This window comes from Mustela nivalis (genome assembly GCF_964662115.1).
Source record: "Mustela nivalis genome assembly, chromosome: 9".
Lineage (NCBI taxonomy): Eukaryota > Metazoa > Chordata > Mammalia > Carnivora > Mustelidae > Mustela > Mustela nivalis.
The window spans coordinates 74,923,054-74,945,826 of record NC_139028.1 but is presented as its reverse complement, the minus strand read 5'-3'; the positions used below and the strand labels follow the sequence as shown (position 1 = coordinate 74,945,826).

The window sequence follows — 22,773 nt, the reverse complement described above, 5'->3', positions numbered from 1 at the left end:
CCTACTCCATACTTCCCTGCCTTACAGTTAAATTCAAGGCAACTTATTCTAATATAGAGACTAGTTGCCCAATGTTTCTAAACTGGTAACAAGAAGAAAATTCTCTTAACACTCTTTAGGACACTGAAAGTCACAATTAACATAGGGCCAGCAAACAGTTTTATATCACTTTCAGAACGATTTCACTAAAAAGAATTCAAATTTTTTAAACGATGCTGAAGCTCAAATGTCATATGCATATGTTTACTTACCTTAAATTTTCATTAAACCTTACTGTAGCTGCACAGTGGAATATAATATTGATAGAATCTATGATGATCTCTTTATCTTCTTCACTAAGAGCCAGTTTTGGTTGGGTGAGTTCACTGTTGATCGCTATAACCTTCTCTCTAAATTCTGGATTTTCATCTCTCAATCTGTCAAAGAGCTATCCAAAGGGATAAAATGTTAGGGCAGTATTTTTCAACTTTCTATATAAAGCCCACCAGCACCCCACCAAGGATTGCTATTCTGAAAACTTCCAACTATGTTAATCCTAAAACTTCTATTCCTAACTGCTTCCATTGTGTAAAGAAAATACCCCATGAAACCCACATTATTATCCCCATTTTACAGATGAGGACTCAGAGACACAGAGCTGGTAGTTTGCAATTAAATTTGAATTGCCCATGCCTTTGCTGACTAGATTATATTGTACTGTCCCGCAGAATAGATTTAAGCAGTATATATATCAGGACAATGTTTTTTTTTTATTTTTTTGTTTTTGACATCAGGATAATGTTTAAAATGATCATTCAGATTTCTAAAATCCAGATCTTAATTTATCACTTCATTTTATTTTGGTTTTATTCTGTTACAGTAGATTACAGTAAAATGCCATGATTCATGATCTATATTAAATCTGTAAAACCTACAACATTTTTAGAAGGGAAAAAAAGTAAGTATGTTGAAGAAAACAAAAGTTGGTAAGCAAATATGCAGATTAGAATCTGGACAAACTTGAGAAATATCATATATACAATATTCCTTAAGTATACTTGAAGAAATAAATCAACTTAAGAAACAGTTAGATCCTAAGGTGATTATAGGGTAAAGGCACATTCAACTGTGAGTCAAATTTAATTTTTCATCTCAGATTTTATAAAGAAATATAGATGCTACCTCCAGATCACTGCTCTATTATACTTTGAGTCTCCACTTCATTTAAAGTTCATATTTGTAGTTTGAGCAGAGATTCTCAATCTGGGAAGAAAATCAATACAGCATATATAATGCTCATTTTCACTCCCTTAATGTATATAACTGTTCCCTTCCAATACTGTTATTTAGTGATTTCAACATTTATGTGCTCTTGTATTAGTTATCAAGCATCTACAAAGCATTTCAGATGAGCCAGGCACCTACTAGACACTGAGAAAACAAACCAACAATCTCTCCCGCAGTCTATTTAGAATCTGACAGGAAAAGCCAGACACGTAAACACAATTAAAATACTATGTTAAAGGTAATAAAATAGGGGTAATATTATAGTGTTATGAGACTGTACAGGAGGAAAAACCCACCCAGCTGGGGAAGGACCAGAAATTATAAAACAGAACGACAGTGTTCCAGGCAGAGAAAGCAGCATACGTAACTACCTAGACGTGAGAGACAATTAACATTTGGGGAGTTAAAATAATTCAATAAGACTTAGCCAGTGACTAAATATGAGGGATAAGGAAATGTGAACTCCACAAGGACAGGGATCACATCTATTTTGTTCAGCACTAAGGTCCCAATTAGCTGAGTGCCTGGCAAGATGTAAACATGGTAAACTTTCACTTAAACATTACTTTAAGTGAATAAACTAATTAAGTGGAAGACCTGGGAAGAGAACAAAGTACAGTTATGGAGACACAAGTTCAGTTTTTGAATGTTGGGTGTAAAGGGTCTGTGGGACACCCAGAACACAGGTCTAGTAGAAGCAACTGGGTCTGCAGGTCTGGAATTCAGGAAAGAGAAGAGCCAGACTATACATGGATTTTACTAATCATATACAGGGACCCCTGGGAAGAGAAGATCACCCAGATAGCAGCAGTGATGAGCACCCTTGGCCCAGACTAGATAAAGCTTTTTCCAAATCTATTAAAATACAACCATCCATCTCATGTAAAATAAAGGATGCTGAGTAATCACCTAACTGGGTCTAGTAAGAAGAGATCAAGGCCTACGATAGAACTCTGAAGAACATCAATGTTTAAGGGGCAGGCTGAAAAAAAAGCAACCTGAGGAATGACCAGAAAAGTACTTTTAATACCTTGAATTTACACTTTTCATTCTCCCACACTGCCAATGACCTTTAACTCCTGTTCATATCAGATATCTCAAACAAACAAGATAGACAGGCTCATGCTGCTTCGTAAGTTAATCTCAGACCTGATACTTTTCCCTTCTCTAGCCTCCATCTCTTTATTCAACACTATCTCTTCCAGTGTGTTTAATCCACGGGCATCCCAACCAGTTCCTACTTTATTATGTTCACTAATGGCCTCTTTAATATACTTTGTTCCCCTTCCAGAATTTATCCCGTGGTCAATTATTTTAGTTCAACCTACCACCATATTAATGGAGTTTCTTTTCTCAGAGACATTCATCAGTGGTTCTCACCTTGGGGAAATGTTTCCCCCAAGGGAACATCTGGTGATGTCTGGAGACATTTTTGGTTGTCACAACTGGGAGGCCAGGCCAGGAGGGAGGAGCTTCTGACATCCAAACTCCATATAGTTTATTATTAGGTAAATTACTAAAGTTCAATAAAATTTCAGGCTTTAAGTATAAGGTATTCTTTCCCTCTAAAACTCAGACTTACTGTGGAGGGAAGTTTTTAGATCCACTGCCCTAGAGACCCCATAGGAGATGGCCAAACCTCTGACATTTTACTCAGGCTCTCAATTCCAGTCAAGACTTTAACATCAGTAATCGCTCCTATCAAGTCTTCCTTGACACTTCTATACTCCGTCTTGCTTCCTTTTCCCTCTTAAAAATTCTCTTGCCCATTTAGGCAATGATTCTATCTTATTTATCCCTGAATTCAACCCCCTACAATAAATCAGGTGCCCAACACTAAGTATGTACAGTAAATGTTTTCTGAAATATAAGAAATGAGTAACAATAAATAACCTCTTACTAGGGGAGGGAGTTGTTAGGGGGGGGGATTAAAACATACTAATTACAAGTGATTAAAAGATACTAGATACTACCAACTAACTAAAAAATTACATAGCTACTACACTAAACTTACTGCCAATGAATGTCAGATAAATTCATTCATTCGGAGAGAATTCAAAGCTTAATGACTGTGAGATAATTTTACACCAGCTCATTTCCATTTTTTCTTAACAATATATTTCTCTAAAAAGTTTCAAAATGTATGACCTATTCTTGTATCCTAAATGACCCCTCTGTCATCATGTTCTTATTTCTCAAATAGGAATATGTGACTTTGCTACTTCTTAACATGGTTGTGGGGAGCAGTCAGTGCTTACAAATTTTTAAGTGTTACAAAAGGACAGTGCTTAACAGCATAGTAGGTACTAGTTAGAACCACCTCTTAATTATTATTCTGAATACTATCTAAAATACCTAGTAATTACAAGTAATAGGTTTCAAATATTCTAAAAACACATTAAATATCTAACATACAGGTATTTTAGAACTTGTCATACAACTTTGCCCATACAGGAAAGCTATTTTTCTCCTACTGATCATAAGTCGTATCTAGTATATTGACATTCTGTAGGATTTTTTTTTCAATAATTTTTTTCAGAATACTCAAGAAATAAACTGAGCTGTTTACAATGATTACAATAATTATACATACAAACACATTCTTTTCTTTCCTCCAAATGATCATTTTCCCCCACTTACCTTGCCACTAATAATTTCTTCTACTCGTTCTTTGGGTGTCTGTCCAGCTTTCTGCCTCACCAAAACATACACTGAATTCACCTTAGGACAAGACCTCAGCAACTTTTCCAGAAGTACCTTCCCTAGGAAACCGGTAGCTCCAGTGAGGAGGACATTCTTGCCTTCATAGTATTCTGGGATTGAAACCATTCTGATCCTAAGGAAAACACAGCAAATAAACATTAGTTCAAAGATTTATGTTAATTCTTATGTACTAAAAATATCAAAATATTTTATTTAATTTTTTTGAAGATTTATTTATTTATTTATTTGACAGACATCACAAGTAGACAGAGAGGCAGGCAGAGAGAGAAGAGGAAGGAGGGTCCCTAACGAGCAGAGAGCCTGATGCGAGGCTCGATCCCAGGACCCTGGGATCACAACCTGAGCCGAAGGCAGAGACCTTAACCCACTGAGCCACCCAGGCACCACTAAAAATATTTTAAAGGACAGGCAAAAATTAAAGTCGAATGTTAACAAAAGGGGACTTTAATCTTTGGTTCACGGTAGTAAGGTGGCAGGAATAATGAACAGCAAAATTGGCTTCTGATCCCTGTTTTCCCCCTGTATCATCCCAGACAAATCACTCACCTTCTCTGGGCTTGGGCTTCTTTAGTACAGTTTGTACTAAATGACCTCTAAAAATTCCTTCCAGCAGTAAGAACCCAAATCGTCATTTAAACCTCTGCTAAACCCTACACACAAATGAATCCTATTTCTCTGTTTCCAAAAGGATTTATAACACCAAATAGAGGTCAGCAGCAAGACTCAATAGCCTAGCTTGTATAACATGGTGAAGTATCATATTCACCTATCATCACCAGTTGGAATAAGAAGAGGTAACACCAAGTCCTTTCTCTTCTATGTCTGTAGTGACAAAATATCCAAAAGGTGCTTAACTCTCCCTTTTAAATAAGTCACAGAAAGAAATACATTGGCTGACTTATCTTCCCTGTTCAAATTCTACTAAAACAGCAGAAAAGATAGTATACTAAGAGAACAAATAAAAGAACCATGATGAATGGGAAAAAAACAAGATGCAGAAGGATTCATGCAGTATGTCACTATTCAAAGCTCAAACACATTCAAAACAATGTTCTTTATTGTTTAGAAATGCACACACAGGATAATATTAATAGATGCATAGGAGGGAGTGCAATACAATCAGAGAAGAGCTTTCAACATCAACTGTATTTACATTTTCTTTATGCTAGGGAGTAGACACATTTATGTTATGTCCAAATTTTTCATAATGATAAAATAATAAATTCATAACAATCTGAAGAAACAGACCCATTAACAAGCAGAAAGGAGGGAGAGATGGAAGAAGGAAATTATTTCTAGAAGAAACCGCCAAGACTAAACTGACAGAGAAGCCAAAGCAGAAGAAACAGCAACTAAAGCAAAGCAAGCATAGAAAAGGACTTGCATGGAGCCAAGGGATATCCCACCCCGCTGAACAGAGAAGACCAAGCTCGGGATCAAGCAGGTGTATTAAAGCATAGGGAAATCAAGGTAACTGAAGGACTGCTTCACACAACAGCAGAGGCACTCATGACAGTCTTACTTCCTATATAAACTTGAGCTCCCAAGGCTTAGTATTCAGTTCTGCTGAGAACATCCAGCATGGGTTCTAAAAACAAAAGAGAAGTAGGGCTGAGCCTGGCCTCCCTCCTAACATCCACAAATTTTGGTGGGGGAGGTGGAGAATCAGGAGAGAGGAAATTAAACCAACCAATAGGAAAAAAGTCTCACAGCACTTGAGCCTCAGAATAAATTTTAGGTCCTAAACCTACCTGACTCCTGTTAGCCTTTAAGACAAACTCACACAGAATTCTCAATCAATAATCTCTAGAGAAAATCTCTTTTGGAAAAAGAGACCTCAAATAACTGAGAGGAAGCCAATAGGAATCACCAAAACCAGTCATCCTGGTCCTTTATAAATATGAATAGATAACCAAGGATCACCAGATATTTAAAGAAATGCCTAACAAAATTAAGGATCAAAATGAAAAGCAACAGAATCAATCACAAAGGAAACTAAAGGAATGAAAATTTTAAAGAGAATTTAAATTCTAACAGAAATTTTTCAAGCCATTCACAAGAATACTGCATCCATAAAATAAACGAACTACTATGGAAAAGGAACAGAAGAGTAAGAAAGCCTGTGAAAATCAGAAATTCAGATGAACAGAGAAAATACAATAAATACATAAACTATTTAAATTAAGTTAATTTAAAAGGTCACAAAATTTAAGTTTTACATGAAAAAAAAGCAAATGTATTTCTATACATCGGCAACACAGAAAATGAAGTAACAACAACAACAAAAAAACTATACCACTTATCACACCATCCAAAATACTATGGAAAATAGCCAATACTGATGAGTAAAGAGAAAACCCATGTACACTGCTTGTGGGAATGTAAAATGGTTCGGCTGCTGTGGGAAAGGCTAGTGGTGCCTTAAAAAGTTAAACACAGAATTGTATGACCTTGCAATTCCACTCCTAAAAAACTGACAACAGGTACTCAAACAAGTCCACGTACATGCCTATTTTTATAGCAGCACTGTCTGCAACAGCCAGAAAGTACAAATAGCTCAAAACGTCCATTAACAGCTAAACAGATAAACAAATAACAGCATATACCTGCAATGAAATACTCTTCAGCCATAAAAAGGAATGACAAACTGGCACACACTGCACTAGGGAAATGAACTTTAAAAACATACTAAGTGAAATAATCCAGATACAAAACATCACATACTACACTGATTTCATGTACACATATTACACTACTCCTGCTAATGAAGTTTTACTCTACAGTGATGAAAATGTTTTGGACCTAGACAGAGGTGGTGGTTGTTCAACACTGCTTCACTTTAAAATGGCTAGTGGCACCTGGGTGGCTCAGTTGGTTAAGCCTCTGCCTTGGGCTCAGGTCATGATCCCGGAGTCCCTGGGTGGAGTCCCACATCAGATGGAGCCCCACATCGTACTCCCTGCTCAATGAGGAGTCTGTTTCTCCCTTTGCCCCTCATCCCACTTGCATGCTCTCTCTCACACTCTCTCTCAAATAAATAAATAAAATCTTTAAAAATAAAATAAAATAAAAGATTAATATAGGGACACCTGGGTGGCTCAGTCATTTAAGTGTCTGCCTACAACTCAGGTCATGATCCCAGGGTCCTGGGATAGAGTTCCCCAACAAGCTCCTTGCTCATCGGGGAGCCTGCTTCTCCCTCTGCCTCTGCTCTCTCTCTCTCTCTCTGACAAATAAATAAGATCTTTAAAAAAATAAAAAATTCAAAAATAAAATGATTAATATAGTATATAAATTTTATCTCAATAAATTGTTTTTTAAACTACCAAAAGTTAGAAATAAATCTGAAAGATATTTGAGATTCTTCTTCTGAAAACTACAAAACACAGAGAAATTAAATAAATACCTAAATAAATAGATATGCAATGTATATTCCTGGATTAGAAGACATCTTTATACAATGTCAGTTCACCATCCTTAGATTCAATACAGTCCCAATTAAACTCTAAGTTGTTTTACAAGTGGATGGAAACTTAAGATTCTAAAATGCTATGGAACTAGAAAAGAACCAGAATAGCCAAGACAAGCACTAAGAAGAGCAAAGCTGGAGAAATTCGTTACCATGTCACGAAGATGTATGGAGCACCTGGGTGGCTCAGTCATTAAGCAACTGCCTTCAGCTCAGGTCATGATCCCAGAATCCTGGGATCGAGCCCCACATCGGGCTCCCTGCTCAACAGGAAGCTTGCTTCTCCCTCTCCCTCTCCCCTGTGCTTGTGTTCTCTCTCTCGCTATCTCTGTTATAAATAAATAAAATAAAAACAACAAGATGTATAGAGCTACAGGAATGTGTTTTTGGAACAAAGAATAGTGCAGTCAATTCACTATCCCTATATAAAATGAATCCTGACTTCTATCTCATATCACACACATATACACAAACATAAATTCTAGATAGACTATACACCTAAATGTGAAAAGTAAAATAATTACATATCTAGAGGATGACAGAGGACATCTCCATGATCTTGGAGTAGGCAAACACTTATTAAACAGACACAAGAATTGCTAACCAGAAAAGAAAAATATTGATAAACTGGAAGACACTAAAACTGAGTTCATCCCATGATACTATTAATAAAGAGAAAAGGCAAATTAGTGTAAAAGATACTTGTAGTTTGTACAATGACATATCCAGAATATATAAAGAACTACAACTCAATAAGGACACGAGATAAACCAATAGAAAAATGGGAAACGCTTCAAGGACCACAAGGGAGAGCATCAAAATGGCATTACCAAAGAAAATCCAAATAACCTATTAGCATATGAAAAGGGGGCTCCCCTTCATTCGTTTTCAAGATAAAATCATAATGTGATCCCACTACACTGTTGAAATGAAAAAGACAATACGTAGTATTGGTTAGGACACAGAGAAACTGGAACTCTCACCTACTGCTAAGGAAGCACAGACAGGGTTTAACACTTAGCAAAAGTGGTATTATCTACTGGGGCTGAACACTTAACATACCATATGACTTAGCAATTCCACTCCTAACTATACACCCAAACAGAAATAAGTACATATGCTCACCAAAAGACTCATAAACAAATATGTTTATAGGAGCACTGTTCTTAATAGCCCCAAATTAAAACAACCCAAATGTCTGTCAACAATATTCTGTATACATTATAGTAAATTCATACAATGGATTATTTAAAAAACAATGAAATAAAGTAACAATCACTACATACAGCATACGTGCGGCTCACAAAGAGAACACTGAGTCAAAGAAGCCAGGTGCACAAAGTGTACACTATATGGGGTCATTTACAGAAGATCCAAAAACAGGTAAAACTCATCAGTTAAAAGTCAGAACGACCAGTAGTGACCAGAAGGGGGTATGAGGGAGGCCTCTGAGATACTGGTAAGACTTTCTGAAAGTATGCTACACACTCTAAAAATAAAAACAGCATGTAACCATATGTCACATCCTCGTTTGCCTGGAACAAACTGGTTTACACACGCTGTCCCAACTTGACTTTGAGTAGAGCCCTCTGAATTGTTTCAGTTTGCACAATAAATTATACGGTTATAACCAGCTTCAGGTCTAAATAAGACTGTTTCAAAATTTCAGTGACCAAAAGCCTAATTAAAACAACAGCATATTAAAGTTAAAATGTTAATAACCTCATAGGAAAGATATGAAGAAAACTGCGCATCAACATACCTAACAAATCTGGTAGAGATTAGTAACAATTATACACTAATTAAATGTTAACCACAGTGTACTGAGAATATGACCTAGAACAAGTCATCTGATTCTCTTAAGCTTCATTTTTTTTACATGTAAGAATTTATTCAGTAAGTATTTATTAAGCATCTATAAGACACCAGCCACAAGAAAGTTTGCCACAGGTATACATATGCATTTAAAACAAAAAAAGGTATCAGGCAGTTTTCCCTTTTATAATTAGGATTTACAGTCTGAATATGTGATTGTCTCAAGCCTAAACTAACAAACTGCATACTTTCTTCCCTCATCTACAAAGACAACTTCCTCTGAAGCCTAAGTAACAAATCTGTTAACACCAAATAGCAGAAAATTTTTACCAAACTTAATTCTTTCTCCTCAAGCTTAGTAATATAAAGGCTGTTTGCTAAGAAGGCTGAAGAATGAAACTGCTTCTTACCAGTTTCAGTAACTAGCCCAAAGCTATTTACATGTGACTTACATGATTTTCTTCACAGAAGAACGAACAGAATTCCCACAAGCCTCCCGGTTTATCATAATGCTACCAAAAACTTTAAAGGCACTAAGTATTTTTAAACTCTATGTCTAGGTATTCTTGAGTTCCCCCATCTATCAATACATTTATTTCACCCTTATACTAATTTAACGGCAAAGCCAGCACAAATGAGAATTCTTCCAAGGCAAGTCCAGACTTGTCACATCTTCCACATAGTCCTGCCAACGTAGCCAGAAGCTACTAGAAAGGCAGAAGCCAGGAAAGAAAATGCTGCCCATCGTTCTAGAGCATGCTGTTTTAATTCTGACTGTGTGATTCTACTACATAGCAAGATCTCTAAAGCTCCTGACATATGCTGAAAAGTAGCTGCAGCTTTCAGTCCCGAGGAAGAACAATGGTATTATCATTCCTGTGTGCTGGGGCGGAAGGGCTATGAAATGTGATTCATATTTATTTTTACTGTTCTTGAGCTGCCTTATAGAAAACATCACTTAACAGTGGCAGCTGAGTATTTTCTTCAAAAAAATACCTTATCCTCACAGAACTAGAACAAATACTCAAATTTGTATGGAACCACAAAAGACCCTGAATAAGCCAAAGCAATCTTGAGAAAGAAGAACAAAGTTGGGTGTATCACAATCATAGATTGTAGGACACACTACAAAGCTGTAGTAATCAAAACAGTATGGTACTGGCACAAAAAGAGACCCATAAATTAATGCAACAAAAGAGGGCTCAGAAATAAACGCATGCTTATATGGTCTATTAATCTATGACAAAGAAAGCAAGAATATACAATGGGTAAAAGTTTCTTCAACAAATGGTATTGAGAAAGTGGGCACCTAAATGCGAAAGAAACTGGACCACTTTCTTAATCCATACACAAAACTAAACTCAAAACAGATTAACAACTTAAATGTGAAACCTGAAACCATAAAACTCCTAGAAAAAAAGGCAGGCAGTAATCTCTCTGAGCCTTAGCAGTATTCTTCTGTATCCTCAGGCAAGAGCAACAAAAGCAAAATTAAACTACTGAGACAATGCCAAAATAAAAAGCTTTCACACAGCAAAGAAACCATCAATAAAATGAAAAGGAAACGTACTAAATGAGAGAAGACACTTGCAAATGATATACCCAAAATACATAAAGAACTTCTACAACTCAACACTAAAAACCACAAAAAATCCAATTCAAAATGGGCAGAGGACCTGAATAGACATTTCTCCAACAAACATGTAGATGACCAACAGGCAGGTGAGAAAGATGCCCAATAAAACAAATTATCAGGGAAATGCAAATCAAAGCCACAATGAGCTATTGCCTCATAACTGTCAGAACAATTAGTATCAAAAAGACAAAAAAAGAAAAAAAAAAAAAAACAATGTTGGTGAGAATGTGAAGAAAAAGGAACCCTCCTCCTGCACGATTGAGGAGAATGTAATTTGCTACAACAACTATGGAAAAAAGAGTTTGGAGAGTCCTTGAAAAATTAAGAACACAGTTACCCTATGAATCAATAATCCTACTACTGTTTATTTACCCAAAGAAAACAAAAACACTAATTCAGAAAGATCTGCACTCCTACGTTTACTGCAGCAGTACTCACAATAGCCAAGATACTGAAGCAACCTAAGTCTCCACAGAAGAATCAGTAAAGATGATGTGGTGAGTACATACACACGTGTGCATGCATACACACACACACACACACACATACACACATATATATATACACACCATGGAACATTACTCAACCTAAAAAAGAACGAGATCTTGGCACTGGGACAACAAGGATGGACTAGAGAGTATTATGCTCAGTGAAATGAGTCTGACAGAGAAGGACAAATACCATATGATTTCATCTCATATGTGAAATCTAACAAACAAAACAAATGAATAAACAAAAGAGTAGAAACAGACCCAAAAATACAGAAAAAGACTAATGGCTGTCAGAGCAGAGGGCCAGGGGAATAAGCAAAAATGAGTGAAGGAGAGTGAGAGGTAGAGGTTTCCAGTCACGGAGTGATTAAGTCACAGGGATAAAAGGTACAGCATAAAGAATTCAGTCAATGGTATTTTTTTTTTAAACTTTTTTTTTTTAATTTTATTTATTTATTTGACAGAGAGAAATCACAAGTAGATGGAGAGGCAGGCAGAGAGAGAGAGAGGGAAGCAGGCTCCCTGCCAAGCAGAGAGCCCGATGCGGGACTCGATCCCAGGACCCCAAGATCATGACCTGAGCCGAAGGCAGCGGCTTAACCCACTGAGCCACCCAGGCGCCCCTCAGTCAATGGTATTTTAACAGAGTTGTACGGTGACAATTGGTGGCTATACTTGTGGTAAGCATAGTATAACATATATACTTGTTGCATTAGTATGTTGTACACCTCACACTAATGTAATATTGTATGTCAAATATATTTCCAATTACAAAAAAACAAAAACAAAAAGCCAAAAAAAAAATCCCTCTTTTATGGTTCCAAAGAAACGTAAGAACCATACTGGTCTTTTCAAAGACCAGTAAAAATGCTGGGTACCAAGTATCACTATTACTTTCAAGGTTTTCTTGCTAGAGTGGGTTCCCCCAGTGGTTATACATTATATATTTATATTTATATTTATATTAAGAAAACATATTATGAAAGTACTTAAAAAATGGAGATATATATACTTCCTACATTCACTCACTTCAAGTCCAGATGCTGCCACTTTGGCCACAGATCCTAAGATAAAATTACTACTCTGAACCGGTTTCCTTAGCTGTAAATAGAGAACATGCAATGGATCTTAAAGACAAAAAAGCCTGAAATGGCCACAAAGGGAGAAACCACAGAGAACTTCCTAAATAGCACTCATTTGGTCAATATAAACTGCACCTTTGTAACACAACTATTATTATGAGAGTTTACTCATAATACCCTAGTATTAGTGGAAGGCTAATCATCTTGTCTTGATTAGTTTTAGAAACTTAGTTAAGGGACACCTGGGTGGCTCAGTCATTAAGCATCTGCCTTCGGCTCAGGTCATGATCCCAGGGTCCTGGGATTGAGCCCTGAGTTGGGATCCCTGCTCAGTGGGAAGCCTGCTTCTCCCTCTCCTACTCCCCCTGCTTGTGTTCCCTCTCTCACTGTGTCTCTCTGTCATATAATAAATAAAATCTTAAAAAAAAAAAAAGAAAGAAAGAAAGAAAGAAACTTAGTTAAGATAAACTGAGTAAAGACCAGGTCCTCTCTCTCCCATTTCAACTTCTTTATTTTTTTTTTTAAGAGATCTTTCAAAAGATAAAGCTACTAAAAAGTGAGAAACTGGGGTATTCAAATAACCAGAAAACCGCAAGAAATCTAGCAAAGAAGAAAAAGGCAGCTCTTCGGTGTCAAGAAATGGGGATTCCTTTCTCTGTATTAGAGGTAAAAACAACTGTGTAATTAAAACTCTTAATACTCTGTCAACTAGTTGTTTCAGACACTTGCTAAACAGAAAAACAAATGTGAACAATGAAGTAGAGAGAGGGCATGGTGGGAGGAAGGAATAAGCAACAATTCCAAAGGCTTGAAGCCAAGTTTTACAGAAGACTCACCAGTGATGGGGCGCCTGGGTGGCTCAGTGGGTTAAGCCTCTGCCTTCGGCTCGGGTCATGATCCCAGAGTCCTGGGATCAAGCCCCGAATTCGGGCTTTCCGCTCAGCAGGGAGCCTACTTCCTCCTCTCTCTCTCTGCCTCCCTCTCTGCTTACTTGTGATCTCTCTCTCTGTCCAATAAATAAATAAAATCTTAAAAAAAAAAAAAAAAAAGACTCACCAGTGATGCGAACAAAGGGAAGAAAGGAAAAGGAACCAACTATTCAGCACAAATCTCCTGCAAGTGTCTTTAATAATCCTCCTGCCTTAGGTTGCTCAGCACACCTATGGGCAGAGCCAAACTAAACCAGTATCTTCCACCTAAACCCCACATTTTCGGGGCAGGGGTGGGAGTGGGGGGCAAGGCAGATAAAGTTTCTACTTGTCCTGTGAGGTGAGCCAAATGCATCAACTCATGGGTAAGGACTGAGTGTGAGCCCTGGAAGAGAAGTTCAGAGAAAGCAAAGAGGCTGGAAAAGATGGTCTTGAGGGTCCATTTCAGTTTGTACAATTCCCGACAGGAGAAAACAGAACATCACTCCTCATTACAGAGCCTTCCTGGCATATAAAAGACATAAATCTGCTTCACAGAAATTTTAACATATGAAATAAGGCAAATTCTGGCTGAAGAATCCTGAAAATTCCACATTATTCCACAACAGGAGTCAATGGGCCTAACTAATAACACAGAATAGAAATGTAAATATTAACTGGTTCAGGTAGACCCTTAATTAAAATTTAAAGGCAATTAGAGTTTACCAGGACTTCCCTAAGACTTCCAGAGGCAGTCAACAAAGAGAGCAGAAGAGGTCAACTGTCAAACAGAACTTGTCTCAAAGACCATTTAGTTGGGCTTAATTATTGTCAATATCAGTCTGAATAAAAAAGACATCATCCACAGGTTATCAAAGGTTAGTGGATTTATTTCCAACTCTGCTCCACCCAAACTACTGAAAGACCTTACTTAGACAGAATCATTCATTGGAGTATTAGCACTAAAAAACACAGATCAGGAGAGGTAGTTTAAGGGTGGGCGACAAGAAGTTCTGGGGTCTTGCTTAAGCTAAATAACAAATTCAAACATGTTTCTACAAATACCTATACCAAAGTTATCCTAAGCATCATTGAATTTGGAAAACATGTATGGTATGTAGCTGTGAAAAATAGAAATGCTGTGTGAGGGAGCATGGCAGATCAGAATATATACCTTAAAGTATGTCACTTTGGCATATACATTACTTTGAGCTATAGGCAATAGAGATTTAACAGATGCAGAAAGAAGTCTTTCCTGAGCTTCCCCCTACCTCACTAAAAGCAGGAACTTTTGAGAAATGAGGACTGCCATAATGAGGACTCTGGGGGAGTTTTATGGCCAAGAAGATGATGTAAATAAATGTAGCACTGAGCTGAGTGTGCACAACAAACCTTACTAAAATAACCCCTCTTCTATTACTTTTCCCATATATTTACCTTCCTACAATTTGCTGCTTCTAGAAGCCTGAACTCCTTTTCCTTTGTCTAGCCACTTCTCCATAATTATTTTGCATTTTTAATTAACTTTATTTTTTTAATTGTTTTTATTTTAATTCCAGTATAGTTGACATACAGTGTTATACTAGTTTCTCATGTACAACACAGTGATTCAAAAATTCTATACATTGCTGAGTGTTCATTTTTAAGTGTACTCTTTAATTCCCATCACCTATTTCACCCATTCTCCCACCTATCACTTCATAATTTTCTACCCTTTGTTAATATGGTATATAACTTTCAAATCTTACCACCTCTCTTTGGGTTTTCTTGTCTTTTCTGTGACATGAAAACCCTTGTGCACATTAAAAAAAAGTATGTGTGTCTATATATATATATACACACACACACACACATATATATAAAATATACACACACATACACACACACCCTTCCTCCTGTTAATCTGTCTTTTGTCAGTTTAATTAGCAGGCACCAGTCATAGAATCAAAGAGGGCAGAAGAAAAACATTTCCTCTACTACATAAGCAGGAAACTAAATCTCTAGTGAACCCATTTTCAGTACTGTTTGAAATCAGTCTCTGCTATAAACTGTTTCCTGCTAAATAACGTAGGCCCTTTGTGGGAACACGCCTTTCATATAACCTGATGCCATGATATAGCAGGAATCCTTGGCTCTGGGTCTAGCAGGGCTGGGCTGAAATCCAGGTACACCTATTTATCTTGGGGGTGAAGTTACTTACCTATTCGGTTCTTTGGTTTTCTCATCTCTGCAATACAGGTAGCGTACATACCCAACCTCCTCTTTACTTCACAGTATTTGTGTAGATTAAATGTAATATGCAAAAGACTGGACACATAATTACATCTTTTATAGTTGTAAACAGTTCCACAAGAGCCCTTTCCAAATTCAGGAACCACAATTGATTTAAGGCAGGCTGACTAGAATCCAAACTTTGAGAAACACTGCCTAGTCCATTTTCAAGTTTAAAGGGAAGTAGTAACAGGCAGGGATTTAAAAAAATTCTTAATCCTAACCTTTAGAACCTTATACCTGCCCACCTCAGGGAATAAAGAACTTCAGCCTAAAGGCCCCATCCAAGGTACTGCACTGTTAGGGAGAAAAACCCTGCAGAACTTTCAGAAATCTGATTTTACCAGCAAAGTGGGATGTAGAGAGTATCTGCTACCTTAAATCTGGCCTTCTATTATTTGGTACATGAGCTTCTGAGACACCCACCTTTTCAAAAAGCTGCAGTTAACTCCCTATTTCTCATAGTTGAGTCTATGAGAGGGTGGCAAACAATTGCCCCAGAGCCAAATCTCTCCTAATTTTGTTTTTTATAAATAAAATTTTGTTGGAACACAGCAACACCCAGCCTTGTGAATTACCCATACTTGCTTTTATACTTCAACAACAGAGCTGAGTACTTACAACGGAGATTTTACAGCCCACAAAGCCTAAAATATTTACTGTGTAGCCCTTAAACAGAAAATTTGTAGACCCCTGGCATAGACCAAGATCCTGAGTTTCTGTTCCAGTTCCTGAGTCACACTGTGTTCCCACTAAGCCATAAAGCTGACTGTTCCTCCTGGGTGAACTCCTCATAGTCTGCCTAGCGCTTCCCAGGTTCCCCCTCCCCAGAATCTGTCCCTAAACCTAGAGCCTCTATTTGGAAATTCTATTTCAATCCTAATAAGTTCTGGACCTCTGGACCCTATGGAAATGAAACATTATAGTGATAAAGCTGTATCCAAAGACACCTACTCCAGTTCCTTAAGGCATAAAATTTCACACCTCAAATACTGTTACCAGTCCAATTTAGAACCAAGTTCATGGGCCAATGTCCACCCCTCCCAACCCTGTACTGATTCCAAAAGGCTGAAAACCTAAACGTTCACCAACAGGTGATTGAGCAAACCAAGTGGTATATTACTATAATGGCATACTCTGCATCTAAAAAAAGAATGAGACGGTTCAACATATATATGTTGATATGCAATAGTACTCCCAATAAATTTTAAAAGTCAAGAAGTAAAACACCATATGATACACCAATTTTTATGAAGAAAGGAATGGAAAAAAGTATGTACATACTTATAAATACACAGATTACTTCTGGCAACCACCCTCCCCAAAACTGGTAATGATGGTTACTGGGAGGGAGAACTCAACAAGTGGGGAATAGAGATGATGAGCATTTACTTTTCACCACATATTCTTCTGTGCATTTTTAAATTATGTACTATGTACATCGGTTATATATTTTTAAAACATTTTTTATAAAAGAGAAAAGTCAGAGGGTACCAAAAAAAATTTGAAAGCACAAATTTTCCTCTCAATTAGCCAGTCTCCACTATATTTTGTCTTCTAACTATTTACAAACTCATGTTCATCTGTTAGAAAAAAGTTTGACAATTTTTTTTTTGAGCGACACAAGCAGGAAGGTTTATTTAAGCAAAAAGTACACTCTCAAGATATTAGAGTGGCAAGAGACAGGGAGACAGAGACAGAGAAACAGTGAGTCACACCTGATAAATTTAAAAGTGAAAATAAAAGGGTAGGTAGTGTTGTGAAGGGGAAAAAAGGTATTATCTTTCTTCTGCTAATCTTTATTACTTACATTTTCATCCACTTCTTTATTAGATGGGAAAACCCATTAGATTAAAAACCAGATGATAACTATGAAACTGTTGAAGAACAAGACTCTTAACAGGCTGGATTTCAAGAATGGAATGAGAGAAATTCATTCCCCCTCCAGATAATGTTGAGATCAAATACCCCTCTCTTCCATCTCCTGAGAGATCCCCTATGTCCACCACGTTCACTAAGTAGTCAAGTATATATAACTACCGAATACAGCTCTGCAGTGAAGTCTAGACTTGTTCTACCTGTACGTGTTTCTTTCTGTATCAGCAATTTTAACACAAATTATAAAATCTGACAAATCTTTCTTTATTTGTAAGGACTAAGTTCGGGGCGCCTGGGTGGCTCAGTGGGTTAAGCCTCTGAATTCGGCTCAGGTCTTGATCTCGGGGTACTGGGATCAAGCCCCACATCGGGCTCTCTGCTCGGTGGGGAGCCTGCTCTCTCTGCCTGCCTCTCTCCCTACTTGCACTCTCTCTCTATCAAATAAATAAAATCCTTAAAAAAAAAAAAAAGGACTAAGTTCTGTTTCAGCAGTTACAAATTTATTTAGGGCAATTAAGCACTGAATACGAAAGTCTCAAGTTAATGTCTAACCACTCAATCTACTTTCCTATAAACTTCTACAAATTAACAGCTGTACCTTGAAGTAGGGCCCACTTAGTTGTCTTCCTCTTAAAATCTGGTTCCTCTGTACCTTTACCATGTAAACAAAGCCAAAGTCAAAACCTACCAAGAGGGGCACCTGTGTGGCTCACTGGGTTGAGCCGCTGCCTTCGGCTCAGGTCATGATCTCGGGGTCCTGGGATCGAGTCCCCACATCGGGCTCTCTGCTCAGCGGGGAGCCTGCTTCCCTCTCTCTCTCTGCCTGCCTCTCCGTCTACTTGTGATTTCTCTCTGTCAAATAAATAAACAAAATCTTTTAAAAACAAAACAAAACAAAACAAAAAAACCTACCAAGAGACAGAAGGGAGACCTAACAGACAAAGACTAAGATATTTCATCTATCTTTTCATTCAGAGTTAATGACTGACTCCCATTCAGAGGTCATTCTTCTGTGTTTAACACAGCACATTCAATGCTGTTTGTCTCACAGTACTAGGCCACTAAGCTAGACAACCACCTGGAAGGAATAGCTAAAGAAATTCAGGCGCCAGATAAAAAGTAGAGCTCTACAGATGGTCTTTTAATATCCTTCAGATTCCATCACTGGAAAGTAAGAAAAAAAAAATTAAAGAACCCTTAAAAAGTAAGAAAGTAAGAGAAAAAAAAAAAGAATCCGGGGACTTAACAATATATCAACAGTTAGCAAAGGTTTTCTGTAAAGGGTTAGGTAATTATTTTCAATTCTGTGGGCCATACAATCTTTATATCACCTACTCAATTCTGCCATTTGGGGCACAAAATCAGCCATAAGTAAACGAATGGGTATAGATGTGTTCCAATAAAACTTCATTCACAAAAGGAGGAAGGCAGAGTGAAAACCATAGTTTGCTAACCCCTATTCTAAATAATTATTTCCAACATTTCGTATTCAGAAAAATGAACACAAATCAATAGGACACCAGTCTGGTCTGAAAATTCATCACCTGTGATTTCACTACATCTAGACTTACCACGTGTATCACTGTAAAATAGTAAATACTTGTTTGATATACATGAATGCCAGCCTTCAGAAATAAAAATATGCCAGTAGCTAAATGCAAAATCAAAACATAACCTATAGCCTATTGTAAGGCATGTAAAAGAAAAAAATCTGTATTTTTAAAAGGAAAGCCCATAAGATGTCCTGGGGTGACATTTGGGCAATATTATTTTGGAGAAAAGGCAACATGTGAAGAGCACAAAATACACTCCTGTTGCAGACTCAGAACCCTAGACAACTAGCTTTTTCAAAATAACTTTGATAAAATAGTCAAAAAAATAACACAGAATTGGGGCATCTGAGTGTTGCAGCTGCTTGGGCGTCTCACTCTTGGTTTCCGCCCAGGTGACTCTTGGTTTTGACTCAGATCATGATCGCAGGGTAGTGAGACCAGAACCCAGTGTCAAGCTCCAAGCTCAGTGCAGAGTCTGCATGAGTTCCTCTCTCCCTCTGCCTCTCCCCACTCTGTGCTCTCACACTCAATCTCTCTATCTCAAATAAATAAATCTTTAAAAAAATTTTTTTTAAATAACAGAATTTTAAAAAGTCATGAGCTGGAGCACCTGGGTAGCTCAGTGGGTTAAGCCTCTGCCTTCAGCTCAGGTCATGATCTCAGGATCCTGGAATTGAGCCCTACAGGGAGCCTGCTTTCCCTGACTCTCTTTCTCTCTGCCTGCCTCTCTGCCTACTTGGGATCTCTGTCTGTCAAATAAATAAATAAATAATCTTTAAAAAAAAAAAAAAAAAGGTCATGAGCTAATCCAGTAGCAAGACATAAAAGTCCGTTTATAAAAAAAAAAAGGTAAAAAAAAATAAATAAAAGTCTGTTTATATATACTGATACACATCTAAAAGGACTTAGATTATTCTTCTCTACTCAAAAGTATACGATTTACAATTTTATTTAGCTAAAGGTATTGGGGGTGGGCAGCAGGAGCGAGAAGGAAAGAGACTAAGCCTATGATAAATATCACATAAACATGAAAATCCCCCAGAAAGCCACATGCAGCCACAGCTGCAATGACCATGAGGGGAGCCTATACAACCCCCCACCCCAACACCTCTGCCTCCTCCCTTTTTCCTTGTTTTTCCACTAAAAGGGATATGAGGATTAGGTATCTTTCACCAATAGAAATCAATTAACTCTAATCCAGAAGTTCATGAACAGGCTTTGGAGGTGGCAGGATAGGGTAGAGGTTCAAGATACATGTTAAAGTTTCAAGCAAAATACCACTGTATGTTTATGTATGTGTGCACATACACAGTCCCACACATACATCTGCACATTTTTCTAGGGAAAGAATCCACTCCTTTTTTATCAGATTCTCAAGGGGGGAGGGGGGTCAATGAGCCTAAACAGTTAAAAACTACCATCAAATTTTATTATCTATGTGTGTTATCTATGCATGTGGAAGGAAAGGGGTCTTAATATACAGAGAACAGACTTCATGGGTACTGATGAAAAACCTCATTCACATCTACGCTGGAATAAAAATTTATAAATGGTTAAAACATAATTATACCAATCTGCCTTGAGGCCTGTTTAGTTTGAGCTGTGTTCCTTCAAAAGAGATTATGCTGAATTCCTAACCCTCAGTACCTCAGAATGTGACCTTATTTGGAAATGGGACAGTTGGAGATGTAATTATTTAAGGTAAATGATATCACACTGGAGGAGAGTAGATTGCATATCCAATTATCACTGGTGTTCTTATAAGAAGAGGGCCCTGTGAAGACACAAGAGGGAGAACTCCAGGTGAAAACAAAACCAGAGACTGGGGGCGCCCGGGTGGCTCAGTGGGTTAAGCCGCTGCCTTCGGCTCAGGTCATGATCTCAGGGTCCTGGGATCGAGTCCTGCATCGGGCTCTCTGCTCAGCAGGGAGCCTGCTTCCCTCTCTCTCTCTCTCTCTCTGCCTGCCTCTGTCTCTATCTACTTGTGATCTCTCTGTCAAATAAATAAATAAAATATTAAAAAAAAAACAGCAATAATCATTTTCATCTCTCTCACAATTATCTGTTAAGTTAGGAATTTGGAAAGGGTTAAACTAAACAGTTCTAGCTGAAAAGTTTTAGCTTCTGATCTTAAATCCTTCGTATCTCTCCACATAAAGAAGTCTGGGCTTCTTTGCAGCATGGCAATCTCAGGCTAGATTGCTTATAAAGCTGATTAAGGTCTTCAAGACCAGAATTCTAGTAAGTTAGGTAGAAGCTCTCTCAGCTTTTCTAACTTCGCCTTGGAATCACAGTTTAACTTCTCTTGCACTCTGTTGCTTACAAATGATTCACAAGAACCCCAAATTCAACGGGAGGGGACATAAACCCCAACTCAGGAAAAGAGGAGTCAAGATCACGCTTAAAGAATATGTGAGATGGGAGATATCGTTAAAACCATCTTTAGGAAATACCATCTGCCACCAAAAGCATGGAGAGATAACTGCTAATACTTTTGAGACTATCAACTATTTAATCCATGTTGGACCTATTTCTTGGGCGAGGGAACAATAAAGAATTGTTCCTTGTTACATATTTTTAGTCACCCAAACTGCTTTTAAAAATATGGCCCTGGGGGGCGCCTGGGTGGCTCAGTGGGTTAATGCCTCTGCCTTCTGCTCAGGTCATGATCCCATCGTCCTGGGATCGAGCCCCGCGTCGGGCTCTCTGCTCAGCCAGGAGCCTGCTTCCTCCTCTCTCTGCCTGCCTCTCTGCTTACTTGTGATTTCTCTCTATCAAATAAATAAATAAAATCTTTAAAAAAAAAAAAATATGGCCCTGGGGCGCCTGGGTAGCTCAGTGGATTAAAGCCTCTGCCTTTGGCTCAGATCATGATCCCAGGGTCCTGGGATCCAGCCCCACATCTGGCGCTCTGCTCAGCAGGGGGCCTGCTTCCTCCTCTCTCTGCCTGCTTGTGATCTCTGTCAAATAAATAAATTAAATATTTAAAAATAAATAAATAAAAATAAAAATATGGCCCCATGGGCCTCATACTTCAAATTATTTTGCCTACCAAAAATATTACTAAATTAAAATTTCAATTTCGCTTATTCACTTAATTGTGAACCACACTAGCCAATAAGTTACCACTTGGAGTTGACACACTTCTAGCCAAAAGCAAGCCAACTCATTTTAGTTCAATTATGAAGAGGCTTCACCTTGTACATGGTATATATACTTCAAGATTTTTGATCGTCTTCCATTGGGGGGCATATTGGGAACCACTGATCGTGGGTCTTTTCTACTATATTTTAATAACTGCAATCATTGTTTAATGTTTTAAGACTCAACATACAAGAAAACCATCTCTGAAAGTAAGCTGTAAGCAACAAATAAAGGGCCAAAATGCAAATTCAAAATGGACAAACTATTTTCTGTACTCAAGCTGATAAGGATAGTGGGTTCCTTTTTCCTTTTTCAAAAATTAAGGCTTATAAGGCATTTTTCCACAAACAAAAGAATAGCTGTAGCATCTTGGTTAACATTTCTTTTTTCAATAAAAGATGCTAGTGTCTAACCCTGTTGTAAGCACCCATTGAAGTAGATATAATGGGCACTCTGTTTGCCTACACAGACACTGGCATAAGAATACTTAACTCTCTGAATCCTATCTTCCTCAATGTCTAAGATACTTTTTTTTT

The 22,773-nt window shown here is 37.7% G+C and overlaps 2 protein-coding genes and 1 pseudogene across 5 annotated transcripts in view; 1 reads left to right on the top strand and 2 right to left on the bottom strand.

The window, feature by feature from the left end:
• The window catches only part of LOC309840766 (small integral membrane protein 14 pseudogene), a 433,613-nt pseudogene that overhangs the window by 369,805 nt on the left and 41,035 nt on the right, over positions 1-22,773 (bottom strand). The window lies entirely within an intron of this gene.
• Positions 1-22,773, bottom strand: part of FAR1 (fatty acyl-CoA reductase 1) — a 64,699-nt gene that overhangs the window by 28,245 nt on the left and 13,681 nt on the right. For all 3 annotated transcript variants that reach the window (XM_082683178.1, XM_082683179.1, XM_082683180.1), the window contains 2 exons: positions 3,907-4,102; positions 252-427 (listed from right to left, as the gene is read on the bottom strand). In XM_082683178.1, the coding sequence (XP_082539304.1) occupies positions 252-427; positions 3,907-4,095 (365 nt within the window). In that variant the 5' untranslated portion in view covers positions 4,096-4,102. The remainder of the gene's footprint in view (positions 1-251; positions 428-3,906; positions 4,103-22,773) is intronic.
• Positions 14,705-22,773, top strand: part of LOC309841266 (uncharacterized protein) — a gene marked incomplete at its 5' end in the record, with an annotated part of 41,829 nt that continues 33,760 nt past the window's right edge. Inside the window, one exon of the mRNA XM_082684175.1 lies at positions 14,705-14,743. Coding sequence (XP_082540301.1) covers positions 14,705-14,743 — 39 coding nt within the window. The remainder of the gene's footprint in view (positions 14,744-22,773) is intronic.